The sequence below is a fragment of the Cynocephalus volans genome, chromosome 1, assembly GCF_027409185.1.
Source record: "Cynocephalus volans isolate mCynVol1 chromosome 1, mCynVol1.pri, whole genome shotgun sequence".
Classification (NCBI taxonomy): Eukaryota; Metazoa; Chordata; class Mammalia; order Dermoptera; family Cynocephalidae; genus Cynocephalus; species Cynocephalus volans.
Window position 1 is genome coordinate 4,147,463 of NC_084460.1, and position 24,506 is coordinate 4,171,968.

At 55.9% G+C, this 24,506-nt stretch overlaps 1 protein-coding gene across 2 annotated transcripts in view; it reads left to right on the plus strand.

Annotated features, from left to right (window-relative positions):
• The window catches only part of IQSEC3 (IQ motif and Sec7 domain ArfGEF 3), a 106,114-nt gene that overhangs the window by 52,870 nt on the left and 28,738 nt on the right, over nucleotides 1-24,506 (plus strand). Inside the window, exons 3-5 of one of the 2 annotated variants that reach the window (XM_063098736.1) lie at nucleotides 7,590-7,863; nucleotides 17,187-18,268; nucleotides 20,406-20,567. In XM_063098736.1, the coding sequence (XP_062954806.1) occupies nucleotides 7,590-7,863; nucleotides 17,187-18,268; nucleotides 20,406-20,567 (1,518 nt within the window). Of the gene's footprint in view, nucleotides 1-7,589; nucleotides 7,864-17,186; nucleotides 18,269-20,405; nucleotides 20,568-24,506 lie in introns of those variants that run through there. The other variant, XM_063098745.1, reaches the window with a different exon arrangement.

Consider the following 24,506-nt stretch of genomic DNA (forward strand, 5'->3'; position numbering starts at 1 on the left):
CGAGCTGGCCAACAGTGGCGTCAGCCCAGGTGTTCCCTCCACTCGGGGACCCGAAAGGCACTCATGCCCGGGACCTGGCTCCCAGCTGGTTCATGGGCTGATGCTTCTCTTATTGAGTACAGCTCTCCTGGCATCGCCTGGCACTTCTGAGAGCCATTCTTGTGTGGCTCCTGACAGCCACCATGGTCCATTTGGGGATCATTACACACAGATCCAGGCCACACAGAACTGGTGGGGGTGGGGCAGGGTGGTCCCTTAAGGAACACCTCCATTTTCTCTCCCAAAAGTCTTCTTTGCCCTAATATTGGAGCCCAAGCTATGGGTCTGTAGCCTCCCCAGTCCTGCCAGCACAGGGTTGCAGGGGACAACCCTCTTGGAGGTCCCTGACCCTTTTGGGATCTGCATGACCCTGATAGTTCCCAAGCCTCCCTCACAAGGCACGCTGCACAAACTTGGTGCTTGTGAGAAGCAAGCACCATCGGTTACATAAAGCAAGGAGGACATTTGCTCATAAGGAAAATCTAGGGAATAATAAACACAAATTCAGGACAGGAATTTTTCTGAGGAAAGAAGAGAGATACGCAGAGTATTAAAAGCTTCTAATGTGCTATTTCTTGAGCTGTATACATGGGAATACTTTTCTTTATACCTCACCTCTATGCTATATATATTTGCATATATAAAATAGTTCATAATAAAAGAAAAAAATAAGTAAAGCCCAGAGTTCACTAGGCTGTAAGTGTTAGATGCTGCCTGCACCAGCCGTGAGATGACGTTAGGTTGTGGGTTCAGGGAAGGTTTCAGAGGCTGTGGTTCCAGAGCCTCATCTTAAGGCTGGGGAGAGGAGGATGTCGGCAGGTAGGAAATAGGTTCTCCTGGAATAATAACACAAGCATACCTGGAAGGTGAGAAGCCCCAAGGTGTATTCAGGTGCATGGTGAGCTCTGTTTCCCAGGCCAGAGAGAAACATGCACGCATGAAATTGTGTGTTGGGGAGGGGACAGGGAGGATGTTCTTAGGGCTGGATTTTGCTTCCAGATCCCTGCCTATTTTCGAGAGCATAAACTGATCAAAACTGTTAAGATTCCAGTGGCAATAAGATTGGTCAGTATGGCCCAGCTTGGGAGCCTGTGAGGGGGGTGGGGGCCTGAGGGGGCCTCCCTGCAGCATGTCTGCTCTAACGTGCCCAGGTGCTGCTACCACCGTGGGATGCGCTAAGCAGGGGAGGTCGCCACATCCGCCACCTGGGACAGTCTGCAGCAGCCGCTCCTGGGCCCACCTTGAGTGAGTAGCCTGGGTATGGGGAGGGCTTGAGCCCAGGGGAGTGGCTGTGATTCCTTTGACAGGACCCCCCTAGAGACAAACCAAACCTGCCAGCACCTTTTGGAACAGCTGTGTGACCAAAGCCTGGAGTCTCCAAGGAGCCAACAAGGAGAGAAAGTGACATACTCTCTCGGGGCCCTTGGGAACTGGGCGGGAGAAGCGTCTGTCACAGTCAATGAAGTCAGGGAGCCTCTGGAAGTGGATGAGCCCGGAAAGCTACATCTGCCCTCCTCCAGGGGTTTCTATTCTGAGACCTGGCTTCTAGCTTGGATGACGGTGATCAAGGAGCCACGGGCTGGAGGAGGTGCTAGTTTGGATTAAATGATGTGCTGGAGGCAAGGGGAGGCTCGTGCTGTGTCACTGGGCATTGGGGGCAGGGAGCTGGCAGCTGTGAACATGAGCAGGCCTGGAACCGCGTGGGCCCAGGGCCGCACAAAGGCAAGCGGAGGTGGGGGAGCTGTGCCTCCCTCCTTCCAGATGTCGAAGCTCCTTGTCCAAACTGCTCATCCTCCGAAGGGGAGACAGAAGCACAGAGAGGGGAAGCGACCTGCCCACGGCTGTGCTGCATGCAGCAGGCAGAAGGGGGATTCGATCCTGACGCCTGGCCCGGCACTCTTCCCACCACATTGGGCAGGGTTTTCCAGCCTGTTCTTTGAGTCAGCATGGAGTGAATTTGTTTCTCATCTGTCCCTACCACTGGCCCTCTGTTCACCCCCTCAGTACCATCTGTGACCCCCAAAAGACTTCCCACTCTCCGTGCTTTTATTCTGACCATTTAGGATCACTTTATTGATTCGGAGAAGGCAGAAAAAGAGGTGATTTAGAAAAGACTGAAAAATCTTGAGGGAATGTGAGATGTGTTGTTCACTTTTGTCCAGAAAATGCTTCATTTCTTTGTCCCAGAAGAGCTTTGAGAATGGCTGGCGGAGCCTGAGATGACCTAGTGCACGTGGCCAGGCCCTCCGGAGGAGTCTTGCAGCCCGAGGAATCCTTCAACCTTCAAAACACTCCTGGCAAGATCTCCAGTCGTTACTGTTCTAGCCATTGCACAGACGGAAGAACAGCCCTGTCCCTCCTGCAAGCCGCTGCCACCACTACCACCAGCAGCCCTTGGGGGCTGAGCCTCCAGGAGCCTCCTCCCTTCTCATTCCCAACTTTGTTCCTAGAGCTGCCACTCAAGACCACCTCTGGTGAGAGAGTGGGGAACTCGATCTGCATGTCCCTCCTCCCTGAGTCAGAGCCCTCAGTGGCTCCTGTTCCCTCCTGGGCAATATGGCCTGCCAGGGCCTGCCCGGGAGCCCAGAGACGACACTCTCTATCCTGCATCGGCTCCCTGGCAGGGGCTGCAAAACACAGACGCTGGGGTCTGGTGGTGCTCTCTCTGCACCCATTCCTGCTGAGGACAGGACGCGTTTCCTGTCGTGGCAGGCATGCAGACGAGGAGGTCTTTTCATCCTTGTTGCTTTCCTAGAAAGGAGGCATTTATACCCTGTTTTGCAGATGAAAAAACTGAGGTACGGAAAAGTTAGGTATGTTCCTCAAGACCACCCACTAATAAATTGCAGAACCAGGCTCTCGCCCCACCTGAGCTGTCTTCCCTCTGAATGAGGGTAGTGATGGCCAGTCTCCTAAAAGCTCCGTGGTGCTCGGCACCTGAGCATTTTTTCTGTATGATCAGAGCTGCCTCCAGCCCTGGGCAGTTCTCAGCATGTGTAAGACTCTCCATGATTAGCCTAGGGTCCACAGAGTCTGTAAAGACCCTGATGTGGAGGTAAAATTTGGCATGTGTGAAATAATGCACATTTCTAGGGAGAGAGTCAAGAGCCCACATCAAATGTATCTGGAACCCAGGAAAGCTCTACAGTTCTGGGGGCAGGGAGACCAGGGTAATCCTGGCTGTTAAGAAGAAGGGAAAGAGCAGACACCGGGCACCCATCGTGGCTAGGGTCCTCAGGCAAGCAGACTCTGAGTCCAGCATGACGACTTTTTACTAGGATGCCTTGGGGTCAGTGCCCGGGGAGGAGGGGAAGGACACAGTACGGGCAACGTCGAGCTGCACTGGCCCAACAGCAACCTCAGCCAATCCCGCCGTGAGCTCTGGAGCGAGAATGACCTATCACGCTTGCCCCACGTTGGGTCAGAATGGCTGTGCCTTTATGTCTCCACTTCAGCTGGTCACTGGGTGTGGACAGCCCTTGGAAGGATGTGACTTAGGGCCAGGCAGCTGTCTGTAGCCGAGACGATCCCTGATGGGCTGGCAACTGCAGGCCGCCCCCAGTTGCACCCCAGCAGCTGGTGAGAAGCCCTGTGTGAAGGAGGGTCTGCATGCTCCTCACCACGTCCACCCCGGACTCGTCTCTGCAGCTGCATGTGGGGCCCAAGAGAGGGAAGATTGCCAGGACACCCCCAGGAGCTCAGGGGAAGGGCTTATAAGAGGTTCTTCAGGTCAGAGTGAATGCCACCCCCATAACTCGTGTCGAGGTGTGAGTGCGAGGACGGCAGCCCAGCAAATACAGACCCTGCGGAGACGTAGCCCACGTCCAGGAAGGAGCCATGTTCTGGGTGCTGCAGCAATGGGCTTCCAGCTCCATACAAGGCTGAGGATGGACGTAGAAGGTCTCTGAGTTGAAACAGATGGTCCCTCCAGCTCTGACAGCCTAGGATGAAGAGTCCAGCCTTTCCTTAGACCACTTTTACAGACGGAATGCACAGAGGAGAACAGAGCTGGGAACATTCTGTTAACGCTCAGCCACCAAACAGAGGTTCTGCGCACTCGGCCCCGCCGCTCCCTGATGGAGTGCCCAGAGCATAAATCCGTACAGCAGGCACGGGACGCGAGCCCTGCTGGGAAGGCCCCACACCACGGAGGGTGCGGCCAAGGGGCTTGCCTGTAGGTGGGAGCACATAGAGATCCCTCAGAGGCCGTGGACCCTGTGAGTTGGTGACCCCCAAGGCCAAGACCCCTTCACTGAATTGCAGCTTCAGTGGGAATAGTGGTGGGCAGAGACCTCAAGGAGGCCAGTCCATCTGGAAGACTGGGAAGTCTAAATACTGAGAAGCCCCTCCACTTCAGGATCTTCCGTACTATTTTTCTGGGAATTCCTTTGGGACTCCATGCTGTAGGGTTCTAGCTCAGAAAACAATCACCACCCCCTCACCATTTACTAAGGACTACTGCATGCCAGGCCTAGTACTAGGAGCTATGCATGCTTTAGGTTTTCCTCACGGAAACCTTGCAAAGTTGTTATTAGAATGTCCACTTTGCCGATGAGGAATTAAGAGCCGTGCAGAGGTTATGTAACTTGCCCAAGGTCACATAGTAAGTAGCAGACTTGGGATTCTAACCCAGGTCTTCCTGACTCCAAAGTCCCTTTTCTTTATCCTCTACTGTATAGCCTTAAACTTTGCCATATTGAGGAGAGCAGACTAGGGGTTCCATGCCCCCCTTCCAGCACACAAGGACAAGGTCCCCTTTCCAACACTTGTTCATTCTGTGCATTGGAGGACCCCAGTCTCTCAGGTCCCTGTGCTCATAGGTGGAAACTTAGGGCTGGTGGACATCGGTGGACTGGCCTCCACCAGGCTCTTGAATCCAGGCTCTTGAAATGTCTAAGCTAGAAGGGACCTTAGAGATGAGCAAGCCTCCCTCATGTGACAGGTGAGGAAAGTGACCAGGAGGACATGAATTGCCCAAAGCCACAGAGCTAGTTAGAAGCGTCGTGTGTGCGTGAGTGAGTGTGTGTGTGTGTGTGTTGCATGTGTGTGCATGAGCACGTGCTGGGGCTGGAGTAGAGGGCCCAGCTCCCAGGCCTTAGGATGAGTTCAGGTGAGAAGACCTTGGAGCTTTATCTGTATCCAGAGGTGTGGCCCCCAAACAGAGCCCCCCCCAAAAAGGCTATTTTTAAAATCTGGTTTGTTTTAATGCAGGTAGTTTACTTGGGACAAGGTGACCCCAAGCAGTGCCCATAGGGGAGTGGGAAAATGAGGCAGAAGAGAAGGAAGCCAGTGTAGGGTCTGTTAGTGATCAAGTCACTGCTTTGGGCAACTGGGGCTTGGTACCCCCAGGGACATTTAGGAGATGGTGTAGAATGTGCCTCTGAGTTGTCACGCCCAAGGGACAAGGTGGTGCATTTGCCCATAAGCCCCATGGTCACCAGCTAAGTACTGCTATCGAAGGGCCTCACTCCCCCAGGACCTCTTGCCAGACACGCTGCAGCCATCAGAGAAGGGAAAGGGCTGTTGTCAGAGGTGTTGGTACCTGAGAACCAGCCAGTTCCCAAAAGATTCTTGAGAATATTTTGGGTCAAGAGGTGCTGGGTGCCAGTTCCAGGGAAAGGCTGGGGAAGAGATGGGTGGGGCCCACTGCTGCCCGCCAGGCCACGGGCGCCAGTGTGCTGGGTGAGAAGGGCTAGCCCATGTGCTCTGAGGGAAGAAAGGCCTGGGCTACAGACGAGGAGTTGAAGTTAGATCTAAAAGAGATCTTCCTGGTGACACTAGTGAAAAAACATATCATAGATATCTAGAGCTCCATCCAACTGAGAAGCTTGATCGGTGGCCACATGAGAAATCGTGGGGCAAAGAAATATGCTGTAGCAAGGAGCTCTGCATCTGTGGGCATGCAGGGGAGACCTGGGGGGCAGGTGGAGGTGGAATGCTCAGAGGATTCTTTGTGCCACCCTCGGTTATTCCAGCAGCAGGAGGAACACCTCTTCACACGCAAAGCAACAGGAAGAGGTCCTCTGGCATCAATCAGGGCATCTTTCATGGAGGCAAAGTCTTGGGAGAAATAAGCCAAGGTTGCCCAGCTCTCCTGTACCAGGGCCACCCCACCCCCTTGAGTCCCCTGCTCTTGTCTGTAAAAATGAGAGGTCACAGACTGCCCTAGACAACCTAAGGCCCCTTCCAGTCCTGGCCCATTGTCACTGTCCACTGTAGAGGCCATTCCCTGACCCTCGAGTTCTCTTCAGTTCACCCATCAACAAGTGCTGATTGAGCATGTGTCATCTGCCCAGTTCCAAGTGGGGAGACAGGAACCAAACACAGGCCCTGTCTCCAGGAAGGTCCATGGGGGAAACGCGAGTGTACTTGCTGAGCACGTACTTGGTGCTAAACACCTTACCTACGCTGACTCCCTTCTCCCTCACCATAACCCCACAAGGTGGGTACCGGTACCATTGTTACACAGATGAGGAAACAGAGGCTCAGAGGAAAAGCAGCTTGCCCAAAGCCACACGGTGGCAGGGCTTGGACTTGAGCCCATGCTGTTAACCACAGTGCTTCTCCTCTGCTGTGAAATAGACAGTGGCTCTCTAAGGACAGCTCCTAGAGTTCTAGGAGACGGAGGAGTGAAAGCTGTAGTCACCCAGGAAGTCTTCATGGAGGAGGTGGCTTAGCCCTGGGCCTTGAGGGAGGGGCAGCACTGGAGGCTGGCAGGGAGGGGACTGACGTGAGTGAGCAAATTGCCCCGGGCCCACTGGAGGGTGGCTGCCCCAGCCAGCAAGGTGTCTTCTAGAGCAGGCAGGAGGGCCTCAGCCATGGCTCAGCCGGCTGGGAGCAGAGGAGGCCGGGAGTAACAGATGCAGGTGAGAGCCTCCTCCTCAGGTTGAGCCAGGCCAAAAAACTGGAGTCCCCCTGCCACGGAGGGACTCATACCCCCGCCAGGCCTGTAAGCATCACTCCTCCCCCAGACTCGTGGGAAGCCTAAAGACGGAGCTGGTTTAGTGTGGATATGCTTCCTCCTAAGCCACCCGCCGAGGGGCCACTGATGACTGCAGTAGTGTTCATGAGGCAGGCATGGATGTAAGAACTTTAATTCATTCACGCTCTCCAACATCCCTATGAGGTAGGTACTATTGTGATGCCCATTTTATAGATGCGGAAGCAGAGGCATAGTGAGGTTAAGTAACTTGCTCAGGGTCACACAGCTAATAAGAGGCAGAGCCCAGATTTGAACCCAGACAGCCTGTTCTTAGCTACTCTGCTGTGCCATATCTAAGTGGAGGTTCGTGAGCTCTGGCTGTGGCTGCCCCTTCCCTCTGTCTGGGATGCTCTCCCCAGGTGCAGGTTCTCGTCCTTGCCCGGGACTCTTCCCTGCCATGGCAGCCCCTCCCTAGAGGGGGCTGCAGGAGACACCCCCACCAGTACCCCTCACTAGCAAGGCCATCACCAGAAAGGCCAGGCCAGAGTGCCCCGTCCTTGTCCCCCACCCCACACCCACACACACCCCGTCCCCTCCCCCAACCGAGCACGTTGCCTTTTGTTCACAGTGATGGCTCCTGCGCCCAGGCCGGTGGGGGCATGGAGGACTCCGTGGTGGCAGCGGTGGCAGCCGGCAGACCCAGTGCCCATGCCCCGAAGGCTCAAGCCCAGGAGCTGCAGGAGGAGGAGGAGCAGCTGGGGGCAGGGGGTGCCTCCCCGAGGGCTGGCCCCCACCGCGTGGCCTCCCCTGGCCGGCAGCAGCCTGCCCTGGCGACGGCGCTCTGCTCCCACACCCCTGCCGCCTCCGATTACGAACTCTCCCTTGACTTAAAGAATAAACAGGTACCCAGGGCCTCCAAGGGGGGCGGGGAGGGTGGTGAAGGGGCCCTGCTTTTGGGGGCTGTCCAGGGCACCAGGGACCTCCCCATCTGGGCCCACCTCTGCTGCAGGCACACCCCTTTGGCCATAGTTCTCCCAAACTGAGCTAACTGATCTGTCCTTCCCTGTAGCCCATTCCTCAGGGACCAGCCACAGGCCACTGCCTCGTTCCCACTTAGGCCTTACTGGCAGGGGGTGCACCCTTGCAACGCCAGGCTCCTAGGCACTGTGTCCAGGGCCTCTGCTCTTTTTGCAATGTGCAGGGAGCCTGAACTGCTCCACATACCCCTGGACAATTAGCCCACTGTTCTCTGGGGAGGTCTCCACCTCCACCTGCCAGTTAGAAGATATAGCCCAGCTTCCATGCCTACCCAAGAGGCAAGCCAATGCCTAGGCACACACAGGCTCAAATGAGGTGCAAAGACAGTGGTCTTCTCTAGGTAGACTGAGGAGTGAGAGATAATCCAGATTGGGCGAGTCCGGAGCTCCCCTGTTGGAGAACAAATCTCATGGAGGGTCTCCGTCTTCCCTTTTGTGCAGGAGGGGAGAGTGGCCAGTCAGGGGGCCCCCACTGACCCTCAAGAAAGATAATGCCACAGTGTGTCTCAGTGGACAATTAAGATGCCCGAAGGGAGGTCTGTAACCTTGTGTGTGTGCGTGTGTGTGTGCGTGTGTGCGTGCATGTGCGCGTGTGCGTGTGTGCGTGTGCGCGTGTGCATGCACGCGCTTAGAGAGACGTGATGATGAGGCGCGGTTAGGAAAGAGCTTTGAACGTGGAGACAAAGATGTGAGATCCAATCCTTATTCTTCCTCTGATTAATCCTGTGACCTTAGGAGTTCTGCTTAAGCACTCTGGGCATTGGTTTCCTCGTCAGCAAAGTTGGGAGTTAGACCTTGAATCACCTCCGAAGTCTCTTCTGGTTCTAAAATGTGTAGGTTCCAAAGAACCATTCTTTAACCCAATGGACAAGGTGAATTTTAGGAAAGGAAGCCAGCAGGAAGTTCCCTAAGACTGAGTCTGGCTGAAGTGACCTTGCTTCTTTCTTTCGGCACTGAGACCAAGCTGTTACCCTGGTCAAAGTCCAGCTGGAGGCAGTGCATGTGGCTTTCAGTAAAGTACCTGACAAAATCCCCCACGACACCCAGGTGGACAAGGTAGGAGGGTGTGGATTAGATGACGGTACGGTCAGGTGGGCTGTTCTCAAACAGAATTCACAAAAAACGATTTTTCTACCAGCACCAATTTCAGAGGAGTCGAGTGGGGCACTGTCCTCGGTCCTATCCAGTTCAACCATTTTGACAAGGCACTAAATAAAGGCATAGAAGTTACATTTTCCAAACTCTGATGACCTAAAGCTGAAAGAGGACAGCTAACACCTTAATGATAGAATCCAAGATCTTAAGAAAGTCTCACCAGGACAGAAAGATATTTGAATGAAAAAAGTAAAATGAAATAGGAAGAAATCTGAAGTTGTGCTCTTAGCTTTGAAAAGCCCCCAGCACAGCATAGGATGGGCGGGCGAGGCCCTGGGAGAAAGGCCTTAGGGCTCCAGCTGTGTGTAAGCTCCAGACACGTGAGCGGCAGGTGGAGCCGCTCCCGAGCTGCCAGGACAGCTTTCAGCAGCCTTCACCAGGGGACAGAGCCCAGAGCCAGGGGGAGCCGGCCGGTGGCCCCACCCTGGGGACTGGCCAGGGACTGTTTGGATCCTGTGCTTGGTTCTGCGGGCCGCGCTAAGAGGGTAAATGAGAATCCTGAGGTTTCTGAGGTGGTGTCGTATGAGAAACTGCAGACAGGGAAACAAGCTTGAAATATGGAAGTGCGGGCGTGTGAAAAGGAGACTAGATGTATTTTCTATCATTCCAGGCAAAAATAGTGGCAGCAATCTATGGAAGCTATAAGAGGGGGAGATTTTAGCTTGATTAATAAGTAGAGCTGCTTTAAAAATATATATACTTCCCCGACTGTGCGTTAGTGAGTTCTCTGTTACTGGGAGTGCCCAGGCAGGGGCTGGAACACTGCGGTGTGATCTGGGGGCCGGTTGGCCCAGATGAGGGAGTCCTCTCAACTCCACGTGATTCTCTGCTCCCTGAGGACAGAGACCATCTCACAGCTATCTTTGTACCCTTCCCCAGCGTCTAGCAGAGTGTCCTGGACATACAAAGAGCTCATTGAGTGAGCGCTTTTAAAATAACTGTGATGTACAAGGCAACAAGGGAGCAGGGTACCAAGAAGAAAAAAAGCGCTCCCTACCTGCCTCCCAAAGAGCTTGCAGTGCCATGTAAGGAGTATCCAGTCAACACCACCAAAGAACACTTGTGCTTTGTCTTGGCCAAGAGAGTTAGTTCTGGCTGACTGGGCAGGACACGGGGAGTTGGGCAGGACTCTGGTACTGTGGACATTTTTTACAGTGGGCATAACTCCTATAGATGGGTTTGCATGTCAGGAAAGGGGAGGACTGATAGAGGGTGTGACAGGGGCCCTCTTGTCAAGTGAATCAGCCTTGGGAACAGTTTACCTCCCCTGGCTCGTGTGTCTCTCTAGACCAGGCCCAGCTGGGGGTGGGAGGAAGTGGGTGAAAGGAGACTGAGGGGCCAGAGCAAGGGCATTAAAACACAGCACACATTGACAAAAGACTGAGCGAGCTGTGTGACCTCAGGCAAGCTGCTTAACTTCTCTGGGCCTCAGTTTCCTCATGTATCTCTCTGGGCTTTCCGTGCTCTTCTCTTTGCCTCTGCCTCTGAAGTCTGTCCACCCCTTGACACCCCTGCACGCCGTCTTCTCTCGTGTTGGGACTGCTTTACACGCTCCTCCTTCCTCTCTGGCAGCTTTTCCTGCCCTCCCAAGGCTGCCTTGGGTGCCCCTCCTCAGTGACCCCACAACAGCCAGGTGTTCCCTGTCACAGCCCTTCAGCCCTGTACTGTCGTTTCCTGTTGACTTAACTCCTCCTTGAAGGCAGGACTCATGACTCGTTCATCATTATATCCCCAGCGCCTAACGCACTCCCTGGCACAAGAAGATGCTTGAAGGATGAAAAGGGGAAATAAGAACCTAGAGGCATCAAGGGTGGATGGGATGGGCATGAAGCCTGGGGCCAGGACCTCACTCTGTCTTTAAGTCTCTTTGAGATCTACGATTTCGCATACTGACCTCGTGGTCCCCGGCAGCCTCGTGGGGTCCTGTGGTCCTTGGACTGGAAGGCGTCTTAGAGGGCCATCATCTCCCCAGTCTGCCAGGCTGCCAGTCTCCTCTGCCAGCCCATCTGATCCCCAGGACTGTTGTCCTTGGTCTCTCTCTCTCCCCCACATGTGCTCATCCCCAAACCCCACCAAGGCTACCCCTTAAGTGTTTCACAGACCCCACCCTATCTTGCCATCCCCACTGCCCCACCAGAGACCAAGCCATCCTCACCTCTTGCCTGGGCCTCTGGGGATGTCTCCTGCCAGCTCCCCACTGCGTGTAGCACAAAGGCTTCCCCAGGATCCCCTGCCACAGACCCGCCCCACATCAGGGCTCCAGCCATTCCTATCTGCCCTTCCCCGAATCTCCCAGCCATCCTTTGCCTTTGCATATTTAATTTCCTCTGCTGGCCAGGCTCCCCGCATTGCCAGGCATGCTTCACTGGGGCATCTCTGCTCATGCTCAGGTCTCTGTGGGCGTCCTGGAGCTTGGGAGAGGGCCTACTGAGTGCCCCAGAGCCCCCTCTGCTCACAAGCACAGGGACTGTGCTGTTCTTAGGGCCATGGCAGAGTTGAGCAGCTTGCACAGCGCACACCTCCAGGGGCCCGTGCACTTCCCAGCTGGTGAGGAGAGCGTGTACTCTCAGAGCTGTGCATGGCCCTTGCCCACCATCACTCTCCAGCAGCCAGCACAGTCCCCGTTGCCTAGGACACTCCCCATATGGAAGGAACACATGAATGAAGGAATAAATGAGGCCCACCTTGGAGCTTCCCTCTTCTCCCGACCGGCCCCTTCCCCAGCTCTCCTCCCTAGAGGTCACAGTGGGGAGGTCTTCCTGCACAGCTCTGTCCCCTTTAACTACCCCCACCACCCCTCACAGTGATCCCTGGGGCTACAACCTAGGTGGACAGGGAGGGAGCATGCAGGTCCCTTGGGGGACCCCTCAGAAAAGCTGCTGTGGCAAGGGTAAAGAGGGCCCAGGTGTGATTTCCAAATACTCCAAGTTCTCGAGGGAGTTCATGTCCTGTCCTCTGCCACTGTTGCTGGACAGACTACTGGAGCCCATCTAGGCTATGCAAACCGGAACCATGGGGCTGTGGTCAGTAGCATCTAGGCCCTGTTCCCCAGGTCAGGGTCCTGTCTGGACAGCTGTCCCTTCCCAACAGCCAGCCTCCCCATGCCCCAGGCCTCAGGGCCCAGCCTCACCTGGGCACCTCCTCAAGGAGAAGTGGTGGCTACATTTCCATGTCACTTTCCCTCTCTGGGCCTCAGTTTCCTCATTTGTGAACAAGGGGCTGTACCAGACTGTACCAGTGGCTCCTCCCCCACTATGAAGGCAAGATGTCCCCCACGGGTACGGAGGTCTCTAGGAGCCAGCCTGCGGAGGATGGTGGTGAGGGCATTGAGTTTCATTCAGTTCAGAGAATGGTGCTGCACAGCCGCTCTGTCCCAGGCCCTGTGGCAGGCCTGGGGAAACCACGGTGCAAAAGATATAGTCCCGGTGGAGAGCTCACATCCAGTGGGGGGCACTGACATGTCACCAGCACCAGCTAGTACTAAATGTGCACTGACTGTGTGCCAGGCACAGTGCTGAGCATTTGCTGCACATTGTGTCCCAGCTGTGCCTGGCATCCCTGAGGTAGGCACTATACTACCCCTGTTGCAGGAAAGAGAAGACTAAGATGCAGCCCTGGGAGGTAGTGCAGCTGAGATGTGACTCCATAGTCCATGATTTTAACCAAGTGCCCTCTCCTGTCTCTTGTCATTCTGGTGAAGGAAGGGGTGGGCTCCGTGGGAGTGGGGCACAGGGTCTGTGCAGCACTGAGAGGGCAGGCGGCTAGCCTGGTATTTGGAGTGGGCTCCTGGAGCAGCTCTGCCAGAGCGGGTCTCTGTGACCTCAGCACAGGAGAGGTTCCCAGGGGCAGCCCTGCTCCCAGGCAGGCCTCAGTGCCCGGCCATGTTGAACACCTACTGTATTTCAGATGGTGGATGGGGCACACAGGAAAGAAAGACATAGCCTCCCCCCCCCAGCCAGGTCATGGCCTCCTGTGGCCCCCAAGCATCCCTGAAGCTCCACTCCCTCCCAGACAGTCTACTTCTCAGCCCCAGGCACGGGTTTGCCTTGCCAAGTTCTGGAGGCCGAGGACATGCAACACCTTCGTGTTCTCAAGGAGACATCTCTGTCCCGGGGAAATCCTTGCTCGTGTTTGAAAGCCCTGCTCCTGGGCCCCGCTGCTGCTCTTCCTCCCCACCCTGGCTTGGCCGCGATCTCCCAGCGGCCCAACAGGCCCAGCTGCCGTAGCAACCTGAGAAGAGGGAGCATGTTCTAATTAACACTGAGAGGCTCATTAGAGACACACAGCCCCCAGCCCCCTCGCTGCTGCTTCTGCAGAGCTGACAGACCGCTCTCTTGGGAAGAGACGAGGCCACAGTTACCCGTGATTCATGGGGCATCGAGAGAAGTGAGCAAAGCTGTTCCTCTGCCTAGGCCCGGGGAACCCTTCCTCCCCTACACACCCACCCGTCAGCCCACTCACCTGGCCCTGGTTAAGAGCAGGATTGGGGTGCATGAGGGGACCGCCTGACCTGGGGTACTGCTGAGTCCCCAAGTCCTGAGAATGGGAAGGAGGCAAAGAACAGGGCGTTTGGCTCCAAGCCTGGATCTAGAAGAGAGTCTGGATTTTTATTTCCCCTGGAGCATGGGAGAGAGTTCCATTTAGCTCACGTCCACAGACATTTGTTTAGCCCCCCTCTGTGGGTCCAGCACGGGGCTGGGCACGAGGGATGCACAGACAGATGATACTGTCCTGCCTGTGAGGGACAGCAGAGAGTTCTGAGCAGAGGCTGGGCTGCAGAGGGCAGGAAGGAGGCTGTGGGGACAGCACAGGCTCAAGGCTGGGACAGGTGGGAGCTGGTCGTGCTAAACCGCTCAAATGAGTGGTGACAAAGCAATAACGAATTCAAACGCCATTCGGTGATCCCTGCTCTGCGCCAGCCCCGCACCAGGTGCTACACAGGGGTCAGAGGATGGCTGAGACGCATCTGATGCCGTGAACCACTCATGCTCCGCTGGAACCTGGGGGAGGGGAAAGGGGAAGACAGGACGGGTTGGATGAATACCACAAAGATTAGTGGAGGAAACAGTGTCCAGGAAAGTTTGAAGCAACATTCTCTATGGGGGCCCAAGGCTGGGAGACCCTGCCTGGTTGGGGGATTGAGAAGGCTTGTGGGAGAGGCACATTTGAGACAGATCTTGAAGGAAGGGGGACATTTTCCCTGGAGGAAAGGGGACGAGAGTGGCATTGAAAGGGACATCGTAGGCTGTGGGAGAAGGCTGAGCGAGCACTCGGGCAGGAGGCTGGGGTGGGCTGGGGGAAGAGCAGGTAGCTGCGCTGGTCGGTGGTAGAGACTTCACATAGCAGAGCCTGGGAGGGAGGTGCAGGCTGGGTTGTCAGGGCTGGAAAGCCAGGAGGATGCATTCACACTATGTGGGGTGATGTTCTTAAGCAAAGGAAGGCCTGCAATGACACAGGCTGTTAGCACGGATCAGTTAATATAGGGTAAGGCGGGTGGGGGTGTGGGTGAGAAGGAATCAGGAGATGGGAGGCTGCTGGGGTGGTCCAAGTGCGAGCAGAAAGCCAGTCCCATGTGGTGACATTCTGTAGGAAGGTCAAGGGTGACTGCTATGCTGGATGCTACATGAACCAATTTAATCCTTATAACAAGCCAGAGTCAGCAGGATTAGCCTCATTTAACAGATAAGGAAACTGAGAGTCAGCGATGTTGGGAAAATTGTCCTAGGTCAACCAGCAGGGAAGAGGCAGATCTGGGACTGGGCATTTCCTCTATCTAATGCATGCTCATCGATCCATTAGAGTGACGTTATGGTCATGGACGAGGTTCACTAAGGAAGGCAGGGAAGAGGTGAGAAGATATTAGCCTGCAGAACATGTTTAGAGTCACAAAGGCTCTGCCTGTGATAGTTCACCTCTTAATTAGTTGTTAATTATCAGCTATCAGAGCCTGCTCTAATGACTTCCAACACAGAAGTCATGGAAGATGTCCAGAAACATATGGGGAAACATTAAAGTGTGTGTGGAGAATGGAAGATGGCACATGTGTGCCTAGTAACTGGCATGCTTGGGGATTTTGTGTGGCCAGAATATGGGATTAAAGAGCTCTGTGGAGACAGGAAAACCACGATAGACTGGGTCAGTAGAGCTGAGGAGAGTTTCAAGGTGGTGAAAATACCAAGAACTGCAGAAAGGAGGGAGGAGGAGGGTTGAAGGTGAGCCATGTGATCCAGCGATTAGAAGGGCATGCCAACCTTCCTGAGGGCCATTTTGGAAGTCCGGCGGAGCAGGAGCTGGACTGCAAGGAGTCAGGGTACACAGGCTGGATCAGTAGTTTGGCGTTTGTTCATGTACTGGTCTTCCAAAAGGTTCAATGGGAAGTAGAAAGAAAGAGAATGAGCTAGTGCCCCAGAGGTGGGGAGTCCAGCAGAATTATGTTCTAGCCTGGGGAGATCGGGGAGGGGCTGCAGGCAGGTAGACAGGGCAGAGGTTGGGAATGCAGAAAAAAGAGACTGGAGGATAAAGCGAACATGCAAAGGAGGCAAGGGGGAGATCACCAGCTTTGGGTCAGATTAAGAAGGTGTTGGAGGGTCACAAAGATAACTTGGGAATTAATTTGTAAATTTATTCCATACATATTCATTGCAGGCCTACTGTGTGCTGGGCACTGTCCAAGCACTGGGGATTGCCTCTGAGGCAGATGTCTGTGTTTCTCATGGGTACATGAGGTCATATTTAGATAAAGACCAAGTAGGCAACTGTCCAGTTGGTACAGTAGTCAGAATTCTAATATGGTCCCCAGATTCCTGCACCCTAGTGTACATGTCCTGTATAATTCCTGCCACCTTAGAGGGAATGTCTTTCTAGTCCTTTCCTGAGAGATTTTGATAAAGGAGAAAAGCGGGAACATAGCAACCCAAGAGGAGAAAAGACCATAGACAGGGGGACGAAGCTGAGGTGAGTAAGGGCCCTGAAGACAAACTGGCCCCACGTTAGAAGTTTTCCTGGGGCCAGATCTGCAGATACCCCATCCCCCACCCGCCAGCACACCCAGTCCTGTCCTGGTTGGACAGCTCCCACGGCTGAGAACAGAGGTGAATGGTATTGGGGAACTACTGGTCATGGTGGCCTGGAGGGACTCCCACTCTTGAGACATTATCCATCTTTTGATTAAATTCACATTTAGGGCTGAGGCCGTGGCGCACTCGGGAGAGTGCGGCGCTGGGAGCGTGGCGACGCTCCCGCCGCGGGTTCGGATCCTATGTAGGAATGGCTGGTGCACTCACTGGCTGAGTGCCGGTCACGAAAAAGACAAAAATAAATAAATAAAATAAAATAAATAAATTCACATTTATTGGGCACCTATCATGTGCCAGACCCTGGGCTGGGTACAGGGAAGACAGACCCTGATCCCAACCTTTATGATGCTCCCAGGGAATGGGGACTAGCCCAGTGCAGTGACATGAGTGCTGAATAGGAGTCCAGGTAAGCAGGAGCAGCAGCAGATTTTTTTTTTTTTTTTTAGCACTTCTGTTGAATTTTTCATTGTTTATTATTTTGTAATGTGCACAAAAGTAGAAACAATAGTCTAATAAACTCCCATCTAGCCATCACCGAGCTCAACCATTTTTATTAATATTTTAAAATGTTGTGTCATCTCACTCTTGCACTTTTTTGAGAGTATTTTAATACAAATTCAAGATATCATGCATTTCACCCATAAATACTCGTGTATGCGTCTCTGATGAGAACATTTTTAAATAACCGCCAGGGCAGTACTGCCCCCTGGGACATCACCAGTCCCCAGGATGGAATACTACATCCTACAGCTCAAGGAGTCTTGCCAAGACCTGGTATCTCAGGCCATGCCGTGCTAGGAGTTTTCAGGCTTGCACCCGCAGCAGTCCCCAGCTGTGCATTCCCGGGCCCTGCCCAAGTTTGACCAGGCCCCCCCTGCACGGAAATCCAGCGCCCCCATCTTTCGGAAGGCCTGTACGCCCCGACTGAGCGTGTCCTACTTTCCGTCCTTGTTGCAGATTGAAATGCTAGAACACAAGTACGGGGGCCACCTGGTGTCGCGGCGCGCAGCCTGCACCATCCAAACCGCCTTCCGCCAGTACCAGCTCAGCAAGAACTTCGAGAAGATCCGCAACTCGCTCCTGGAGAGCCGCCTGCCGCGGCGGATCTCCCTGCGCAAGGTGCGGGCGCCTACGGCCGAGAGCCTGGCGGCCGAGAAGGCGCTCGCGGAGGGCTGCGGCCTCGTGGGGTTGCCGCTGGTGCGCTCGCCCCCGCTGCCGCCCACCTTCGCGGGCACGCTCACCGAGCTGGAGGACTCCTTCACCGAGCAGGTGCAGTCCCTGGCCAAGTCCATCGACGACGCCCTCAGCACCTGGAGCCTCAAGACCATGTGCTCCCTGCAGGAGAGCGGCGCGTACCAGATCCACCAGGCCCTGCACGCGGGCGCGGCGCCGCCGGGCCTGGAGGCCGACACGCGGGAGCCCGAGGGCGCCGCCCCGGGGCCCACAGATGAGGCGGCCGAGGCGGCCGGCCCGCCCCAGGGCCACAGCGGCACCCTCATGATGGCGTTCCGGGACGTCACGGTGCAGATCGCCACCCAGAACATCTCCGTCTCCTCCTCCACGGCCCTGTCGGTGGCCAACTGCCTGGGCGCGCAGACGGCCACGGCCACCGCAGAGCCCGCGGCGCGCAAGGCCGAGCTGGGCGAGGCCCCGGGGCAGGAGATCCCGGAGGCGCCCTGCGCGGGGCAGGGGGACGCGCTCGCCGAGGACACCTGCGCAGAGGCGGGGGCCGCGGGGCCGGCCGTGGAGGAGGCTGGGGGTGCCGAGGCAGAGGAGGAAGGCGCCGGCGAGGCGGGGAAAGTGGCGGAGGCCGAGGCGGGCGACAACTCGGAGCCGCTGAGCAGCAGCAGCACGTCCACCAAGTCTGCCAAGTCCGGCTCGGAGGTGTCCGCCTCCGCCTCCAAGGAGGCCCTGCAGGCCATGATCCTGAGCCTGCCGCGCTACCACTGCGAGAACCCGGCCAGCTGCAAGTCGCCCACGCTCTCCACCGACACCCTGCGCAAGCGGCTCTACCGCATCGGCCTCAACCTCTTCAACATGTGAGTGAGGCTGGCCCGGGACGGCGCTCCGGGAGCGGGACGGGTCAGGGAGGGGGAGGGGAGGGAGGGGAGGGGAGAGGGAGGGAGGGGAGGGGGGAGGGGAGGGGAGGGGGAGAGGGAAGGAGGGGAGGGGAGGGGGAGGGTGGGGGGAGGGGAGGGGAGGGGGAGGGTGGGGGAGGGAGGGGGAGGGGGAGAGAGGAGGGGAGGGGGGAGGGGGGAGAGAGGAGGGGAGAGGAGGGGAGGGTGGAGGGGAGAGGAGAGGGGGTGGAGGGGAGGGGGAGGGAAGGGAAGGGGGAGGGGAGGGGGAGGGGAGTGGGGACGGGCCGGGAGGGGGAGGGGAGGGGGGACTCGCGTTTCCAGCAGCCTTCTGTCCACCAAGCAGGGTGCCAAGCGACTCACCACGATCACCCCAGGGTCCTCCCAGGTGGAACTGGCACCATACCCGATCCCTGAGATACTGTTTAGGAAGTACACTTTCATTTTTAACCGTTATGAATTTATTCTAAGAAGGATCAGGAAAAAAAGAACACATCAAACGCATGTTTTCACAGCTATTACTGGTAAAGACGAAGGTAGGGTTTGAAAAGTGAGAGAATTACAGGAAATGCAGTAAACAGCACAGGAATCCTAGTTGGGGGCGGCATTATCTCACAGGTCGGTGGAGTGAGGGGCTGGGCGGGGGAGAGGAGAGCTGGTGGAAAGAATACAGGGAGGGAGAGAGCGGGAGAGAGCGGGAGAGGAGGAGAGAGAGGGAGAGGGGGAAGCAAGCAGAAAACAGGGGACGGAAGTCAGAAGGGAGCGGCGCCACTGCTCAGAACCCCGACCAGACCGCCCCTGCATGCAGGGTGTATACAGCCAGAGCCAAGCAGCGCAAGCACATGCGCCGCTCCCACAGAAGTGTGGGGTCCCTGAGGCACGCGCCGCCTCCCTCTGCTCAGCCCCTTCACAGCCCGGGTCAGGAGCCGCACATCTCTCCCGCCATGCGGACGCTCAACGCTCGTTTATTCACTCGACTGTTACTTATTGAGGGCCAGACCCTGCGGCCAGAAAGAGTGGCGTGACACACCCTGGCCTCAAGGAGCTCCTGTTCTAGGGAAGATCCTGCTGTGCACAGCACGCGTCGCATAAGCATCTGCCATCTTCCCAACTGTATCTGGTAGTTCCGCCGTTTTAGGGAAAGGAAACAGGCTCACAGTAGCAAGGCCAGTCGCGCTGTTGACCAGCTAGTGCGCAGCCCATCTAGGTGAGGCCACATCTGTGTGACTGCAAATCCATGGCACTCTCTTCCACATCAGGCTGCCATTCTGATGGGCACTGCCCCACCGCCCCAACGTCATTTCTGTGGGCTCATGAAAACACAGACACTCATACCTCAAAACAGCGATTCTCAAACTGTCTGTAGTGAAGGACCAGTTTGGTTTTTTCCCCAAATATGTCATGCGCTAATACTTTGGTAAAATACAGTAAAAATGAATCGCTAGAAAGACAATCACATGCTTGGTTGTCCCCAAAATGTCAAAGTCCTGTAAAAAGTTCTAGAAGCTTGTTCTCTATTTCTGTGCTTATCTTTGCCTGGACCAGTAAGAAACAGCTCAGGGAGCAGTGTGGATTTGCAGGCCGCGTGGCAAGTGCAGTTGCCTGAAGTCACACACCTAGCTGCACAGAGGGACGCTGAAAAGCAGGACTCGTGTCCACCACATGGAGGGGAGGGGTGGTGGTGGAAGGTCTCTCTCCTGTCTCCCTCACCCTCTCTCTGAATTCCAGGGTGGACCTGCGTATTGACCTCAGGATACAGGCAGGGAGGAAAGGCCTCCTTGGCAGGCCTGGGGTGAGATCCAGAAGGCAGGGACAGAGAAGGACACTCTTCCACCTGCTCGGGAATCCACTTTGCTCGTGCCGGACCCTCCCTTACCCTCCAGCCTCACATCACCCTCTGTGTGGGGAGGTTCAGGAAGTTGAGGCTCTGGTGAGAGATGTTTCCAGATGCAGGACACCTCTGCAGCAGAACGAATCCTGGCAACTCAGTTTCCAAGGACCTCCCAGCATTTTAATGGGATTCATGGGCTGAATGATAGGGAGACAGGAAGTCGTGGACTGCCTCGGCTCACTCTCTACTGCTTCTCCCCCGTCCCCCCAGAAACCCGGACAAGGGCACCCAGTTCCTGATCTCCCGCGGCTTCATCCCCGACACCCCCATTGGCGTGGCCCACTTCCTCCTCCAGCGCAAGGGCCTCAGCCGCCAGATGATCGGAGAGTTCCTGGGCAACAGCAAGAAGCAGTTCAACCGCGACGTGCTGGAGTGAGTGCCCCGCCACCCCCACTTCCCTTGGCCACCTGCCAGCCCTCCTGGTACCTCAGCCTGGACCTCCGAAGTCTTGGCCTTTGCTCTAGTCCCAGCAGCTTCCTGAGTGGCCCCAGGGGCCAGAATCACTGGGCTTTAGCCAATCGCTCCTGCTGACTCGAGCCTCTGTCACTCCTGGAGAGTCGCTCCATTCGAGGCACCAGGATACAGAAATAGTCGAAGGAGGCCAGAAGCCCTCCCTCCCTGCCATCCTTCAGGGCAAGAGAAAGAGTCAGGAAAAGCAGAGAGCTGCGTCAGCATTGGGGCCGTCTCTGCCCAGTGAAAGCCCCCTCAGGCCACCGTCTGTCTGCCGCCTGTCCAGCCCCCAGACCAACCCCCCCAGGCTCATTTTCATATTGGCGGAGGCAAAACATGAAGCAGGAAAAAGAAGGGGCTAGATGAGGGTATTTAGAGGAAGAAAATACTGTGATTCCATAAAGAGAAGTTAACCAACAAAATCACAATAATCAAAGAAAATGGTTTTAAAGTGCAGTGGAGGGATGGGCTGGGGACGGGTTGGGGACGAGGGGCTGCCTCTGCCTGCGCTCAGCTTCAGCCTCTGCAGGGTGCAGGGCGGGGGCTGCGGTGAGCAGGACCTTGGAGACGATCCTCCCAGGGGAAGGCGCTGAGGCCCCACGACGTCTGCTCCAGCTCCCTGCCGCTCCCCTGTGCTCTTTCTTTCTTCCACTAGGCCCTCAGCTCTCTTCCTTCCTGAGGGTCACCGTTCTGTAGGGACCCTTCCCCATTTCTCTCCCTTCTTTCTCCTTCGGGACAGTGAGCATAAGCATTTCCCCAGGGGTCCTGGGAGAACCTCTCCCTTTAATACTTGCCCCTGGAGCAGGAAGGACCTGCTAAGAAAAGGGCAGGGGCTCCTTCTGCCCGAGGGTGTGGAAGCCTGGGGGGTCACCTGGCCCGCTGGTCATCAGTGTTCCTGGACTGGGAGCTCAGGGATTGGGCTTCTATTCGTGGGGAAGTCTTGGTGCTGTGTGACCTTGCGGACAAGCCACTGCTCTCTGGGCTGCGTTTCCACATCTGTAGAGAGTGTGTGTATTGGGGGCTGCATTATGAGGGGTGGACTGGTTGCCCTCTGAAATCTCTGTCACACTCCTAAGTTCACTGATGTGGCAGTTGTCTGATACAGTCGGAAGAGCGAGGGCTTGGATCTGTCTCAGGGACCTTGGAGTCTGTGGATGGCCCTTCGTTGGGCAGAACCACGTTCCTGCCTCTGACCTTCAGTGGCTTCGGACTATCTGTCATCCCTCCCAAAACCAGCGGCTGAGATGCTCAGAGCGCCTGGAAGAGGGAGGTGAACTGACAGATGGAGTGCCATGGGGGTCCAGAGTACACCCAGGGGTGCGGGAGGAGGAAGGTCAGGTCAGGTCGGCTGCTCTCCCTTCCTTTCCGCGTTTGCCCTCCGTCAGGCTCATCTCTCGGCTGTTCATGCGCTCTTGTCCCCGCTCATTCCTCTCGAGGGGGTGGAGGTGCCGTGTGCCCTCTCACTCGGTGTCCTCACCCCGTGGCCCTGCTCCGTCTCCCTGCACTGGGAGCAGGTGTGCCTCTGCTCACTCATCGCCAGTCTGTGTCCCCGTGTGGCTGGTCCCTGGATTCCTAACCGGCCAGGCCACATTGATCTGGAGTGCTGGGGACATGGAGTTTTTCTCCAGCAGCACAATGAAAACTAATTGTCATCCTCCCTGGGAGACTGGGCTGTGGGTTGGAGCCTCAGACCAGCCGCTGCGGCCTGTGCTGGGGAGGGGAGCCTGGCTGGGAACTGGGCTAGCAGCTGAGGCAGGGGTCAGGCTCAGGTGGGCGGGGGCTGGACTCCTGCCCTGGCGAGCTCTTCCAGAGATAGGAGGCAGTGAGGTGGGACAGGAGAAATAGCTAGACCGAGGTGAGAGGGCCCAGATGCGAACCCTGGCTCTGCTCCTGTGTGCTGTGTAGCTTTGGCAAGTTACTTCTTCCCAGGCCTCAGTTTCCCCATCTGTACATTGAGAGGGCGGGGCAGTGTGATCTTAAAGGTCCCTCCTAGTCCTGTGAATCTGTCATCTTTTCCATTCCTTGGTGGGTTTGTAGCACACTGGCATCATGGAGAATCGTTTGCCCCAAACATTGGGGCCACACTTGTCACCCTGCCAGAGCACCCCAAAGCAGCCCTTGGGCTTTAGGCCAGTGCTAGGGTGACAGCATTCATGGGAGAATGGTATGACTATTCGTTATTCACTTAACAAATATTGGGTGTCTAGCGTGTGTTGTGAAGGGGGCTGGGCTGGGCTGGGCATCCCATGTGTGCATGCAGGAATAGGCGTGCCTCGTGGTCTCAGGGGACTAACTTACAGACCAGGCGTCAATGGGGAGAGATGAGAGGAGGGGTGTGGAAAGAGGGGCCTCCAGCAAGCTTCCTGGGTTTGGGAAGGGCTGAGTGTAGAGCTGAGCCCAGATTCTGCTCCACAAATGCCTGCGACCCTTGTGCTCTGTTCTGTAGCCACAAAGGCCCTGGGGTCCGAGGCCCTGGCTCACTCAGCCTCAGCCCACTGATCAGTCCACAGAAAGGAGCCCTCCTCCCCCAAGTCCGCTGTTCTCCAGCTGCCTGGCTCGTCTCCCGGGTGGAGAGGGCCTTCTGCAAAGCGCCAGAAGAAGATGGAGAAGCAGGAGAGGGAGGCACTGGCAGGGGAGCCAGGACACTGGGGGTCTCGGCCTTTCCCTGCCACTCCAGCCAGCTATCCTGGAACCTTTCGGGATCTGCAGCCTCTTCTTTTCTCCCAGCAGAGAAGACATACACAATAGCAATAGTGAAGTCTCCCCGTGCCCTTTTGCCCAGGCCTGGCAAGATTTGTTGGGATTCTGCACGGCTCCCCTGTCCCCGCCTGGTGACATTCAGTGGTTTGCATCTGTTCTGTACAAAGCTGTTTGCTGAATAAAAGGACATAAGTCACCCATCCCCTTGAGACTGAGACAGCCCAAGACACAGCACTCTCCAAGAGGCAGGTGGACAAGGAAGGAGAGAGTGGAAAGCCCCTTGGAGGGGAATAGGCCTGCCCCCCAACTCTTGGGCCTGTAGGGGAAGGGAGGAGAGGAGGGGCCTGGGCGGAATGTGCCTCTGCTGCTGACCTGTGTCTGAGCATCACTGGCACGGTGACACTTGCTTCTGGAATTGGGCCCTTGGCGCTCTTGGGAGTGGACTCTCCACCTTTTATGTCTTATTTCCACAGACGACACTCCCAAGAAGGAATGTATCCCACCAGCCTTCACCAAATAGTAATAGCAGGCATTCTGAGCTCAAAGGGCCACGGCCATTCCAGCATTACCTGAGAAGCTTTCGTTTTTTAAAAAAGAAATCAGCCTCGGTTTCTTCATTTGTAAAATGGTGATGATAGTACCTACCTCATAGGAGTTGAGTATTTAAAACGCACATGGAGTGCTTAATTCAGCGCCTGACGTTTAGTGAGCTCTCTGTAAATGTTAGCTGTTCTTGTTATCTGTCCCACTTGAAAGCACAGGCCCCAGAGCATCAGAGACCCTTGCCCTACCCCCCGACCCAGGGAAACCTTGAACATCTCAGGTCTGGTTTGAAGGCAGGTCTACTCACCAGACAACAAGGACTTGCTGGGACTTGCTGGATGCTCTGGGGAAGGGAGGCAGTCTGGGACCGTCCTATACCCTGAGGACGATCTCTCCGGATGCTAAGGAGCGCGGCCACAGCAGGCCAGCAGTGAGGCCAGACAGCGGCCAGGGGTAGGGTCCTTTGGGGCTGGAAGCTTCTCCCCCTCAGTTTTCACATGGCTGGGAAATTTGGCTCTGCTCTATTTCCTTTCTGCAATGTTCGCTTCAGCAGTTTTAAAGGCCAGTGGACGGGGGACTGTTCCACGCTGGCTGTGAGCAGTCTCTCTTCTGGCTGGC